Raw genomic sequence first — 2,692 nt, 5'->3', positions numbered from 1 at the left:
ACTACTTGATATTACTTACAAGCAGTGCATTATTTAGGATCACCGTTATATCAAATGCAAATATTCCAGATGTTTGCCTGCATATTTATTGTCACTGACAACTCCAGAATAGTAAAGTTGTATGTGTTTAAGGAACATTTGAAGGCACAACAGGAGTTTTTAAAGATCAACTCACCTCTGGCCTGGCAGAGATTAGGACCCTGGCAATCCTGGCATCATGAAAGAAAATGTTTTTATAGCCTGCTGGTTGTGAGAATGAACTCAAGAAATGCAAAGAACAGCCGCGACCTCCACAAAACATCCAGAGTAAACATTTTATAGAGTAAATTAATGTATACAATACAGTGTAATTGCACAAAAGATAGCAAAAGCTGCTCATTCTGTGCAGTTAACAAGTCTGGAAAAATGCAGCATTTCCTATGAGAGGCTCCAGCTGTACATTCCTTGGCCACGTGATGTGGGAGCATGAGGCATGCGATCAAGCATTCAACTGTAAACATAACTATAGGAGACTCGTGTGAGCATAAGCCACAGACAAACACTATTCACTTCATGCAGATTTCAGTGTTTTTATTAGAATACATTTAAAAAATATACAAAGTATACAACTGTTTCTGAGAGCCTTTTACAACAAAGGTGTAAGATATTTTGTATTCATCTCTTAGTGTGATGTTTTAACAGCACCACCTGAATCTGGAGTTTGTATACAGTATGTAATAAAGCCGACATCATTTAAAATTTACACAGTAGAAATATGTCAAGTAAGAAGATCAAAAGGTCTCGTTGAGGTTATGTTAAGACCTAAACCTGTTAGCCACAGAAAATGTCACCGCTGTTATATTTTTTTTCAGGTAGTCATCTTTCAAGCACCCAATACCCTTAAACATGGGTTGCAGGACTTCATTTCCCTTTCACCTAGTATAAAAACATTAACATTCTTATGATGTGGAGTGCCTTATGTAGTCTTTTATGAAGCACCCAGCAGAAGGGACTTTTGGTCTGGGGGTTTGATCCCTCCACAATGGTGGAAAATGTTCAGAACAGCTGCCTCAATAGAGAAGAGGTGCTCGTCCTCTACTTCGGGACAGTAGAGCCTCATGAACTCTGCCAGGCGGACCAGGTATTCAATATTGTGGCCCGTGTTGCCTCTACAGATGGCAATCTGGGCGGCGATATCCTCGTCAGAGGCCGGTCCGAGGTAGATGGGGTTGTCAGAAGTAGCGATGTAGACGAGGGCCAACAGAGCACCCTCACCCTTCTCCTTAGGGATGAACTCCACCATCTCTGTTATGTAACCCCCCAACACAACCTCTCTCATGTTCAGGTACTGAAGGGACTCTTCAATCTGGGAGTTAGTCACCTCATAGGCTACTCCCCATGTGCAAGCCTGCAGGAAAAACAAGTAGAGGAGGAATGTTAATGGTATAAATAATACAGTACACAATGTTATACATGTCAAGTATGACAAATAAAAGACCTCATTTGACACCCAAGGAGAGTTTGATCTAGATTTAGTGAATATTCACAGCTGGAAAAGTACCTTTTTAGCTCGATATAAATGATGCATGATATAATTGTATAGAATAAATCATTGTAGTAGTAGTATGCATCTTGTATCAAACTGATATAAGGATAAGGTTTCTTGAGGAAAGGTTACGGTTATAGATTTACCCAGTATTTGTTTCACAGAATCACTGCATGTAATATTATATACAACTATATAAATATTGCATAGGTAGGTAGGTTGTAAGGTAGGTCTTTTTGTGTGGGTATTTAGCTGTTGTAAAATTGCACATTTGAAAACTGTCTCTACCAGCTCTTTGGGACAGTTGCTTATGTTCACTAATAGTGATCGGATTAAATGATATTTCTCACTTTTGTTATCAGTTGTCATAAAATGGTAATGGTAGGAATATAGAAAGTGGATTCACTACTGTGTGCTGTATATATGATCAAAATAGACTGGGCTCTTACCTCCTGATCCTCCACTAGTGTGGCCACTCTGCCTGGCTGTAGAAAGCAATGGGCAGTGAGGACATGACTACACAAAGTAATACATAATAAACAGAAAAAAAACTAAAAAGCAACTCATCAGAAAATATGAGAGCAATTCAATAGAAAATGTATGTTAGAGGCTACGAATCTCACATTTTCCTTGTCCCCTCGATAAAAATCGTCTCCATGCCAGAAGCGCCTTTTGTATCCTTTAATGCAGCCAACTTTGCTCCTCTTGTATGCAAAATCAGGTTTCCACACTAAGGAGCCATATCCAAATATCCACAGGTCGCTTATTTCATTGATAATAACGTCCCGAGGTTTCATAGTTATCGTAAAAAAGGCAGAAATATTCTTCCAGTAATCTTAATGCAGTCTAGTCGAAAGCGTCGCGTCTATTCAAATGCCATCAAAAGCAGCGTTTGGACGTGTACATACTGTCGGTTTCTCTTCTGTATACAAACACGTGTATTTGTTGTTCAGAGCACGTCAGAGCAAAAGACAAATTAAATCACCGGAGGGGCGGGCTTATCTAACGGATAATAACCAATCAGGGTGATTTTAGTTAGAACACTTTACATATTTACCAGTGAACATGGGAAACTGGTAAATATGTACTCCAGACATTATTGGTTGCTGCACTTACAGTAAATGTAGAAAAACAGTAGATTTCAGTTTGAACTGATGAATTCAGGCC

General features: G+C 39.1%; 1 protein-coding gene across 2 annotated transcripts; it reads right to left on the bottom strand.

The window, feature by feature from the left end:
• Positions 1-555: 555 nt before the first annotated feature.
• On the bottom strand, positions 556-2,462 carry LOC144535542 (glutathione-specific gamma-glutamylcyclotransferase 1-like). Of its 2 annotated transcripts, none has more exons than XM_078278077.1 (3): positions 2,149-2,462; positions 1,975-2,010; positions 556-1,387 (listed from the first exon to the last, which is right to left on the bottom strand). In XM_078278077.1, exons 1-3 carry the CDS (start codon positions 2,320-2,322, stop codon positions 968-970), a joined length of 630 nt encoding a protein of 209 aa, XP_078134203.1. In that variant the 5' UTR covers positions 2,323-2,462; the 3' UTR covers positions 556-967. The 2 variants fall into 2 exon arrangements, with proteins under 2 accessions (XP_078134203.1, XP_078134204.1); XM_078278078.1 differs by having other exon boundaries at positions 1,975-2,041; positions 2,149-2,282.
• Between the last annotated feature and the right edge of the window lie 230 nt (positions 2,463-2,692).

This window comes from Sander vitreus, chromosome 20 (assembly GCF_031162955.1).
Source record: "Sander vitreus isolate 19-12246 chromosome 20, sanVit1, whole genome shotgun sequence".
Lineage (NCBI taxonomy): Eukaryota > Metazoa > Chordata > Actinopteri > Perciformes > Percidae > Sander > Sander vitreus.
The sequence above is the reverse complement of the archived record's forward strand: the minus strand, read 5'-3'. Positions and strand labels throughout refer to the sequence as shown.

Bases quoted from the DNA above. Each gene is read 5' to 3' on its own strand.
- LOC144535542 (XM_078278077.1), bottom strand. From the start codon at position 2,322: ATGAAACCTCGGGACGTTATTATCAATGAAATAAGCGACCTGTGGATA. The intron at 2,011-2,148 runs GTGAGATTCGTA...TGCTTTCTACAG, and splicing joins ATCGAGGGGACAAGGAAAAT to CCAGGCAGAGTGGCCACACT. The intron at 1,388-1,974 runs GTAAGAGCCCAG...TTTTTCCTGCAG, and splicing joins CACTAGTGGAGGATCAGGAG to GCTTGCACATGGGGAGTAGC.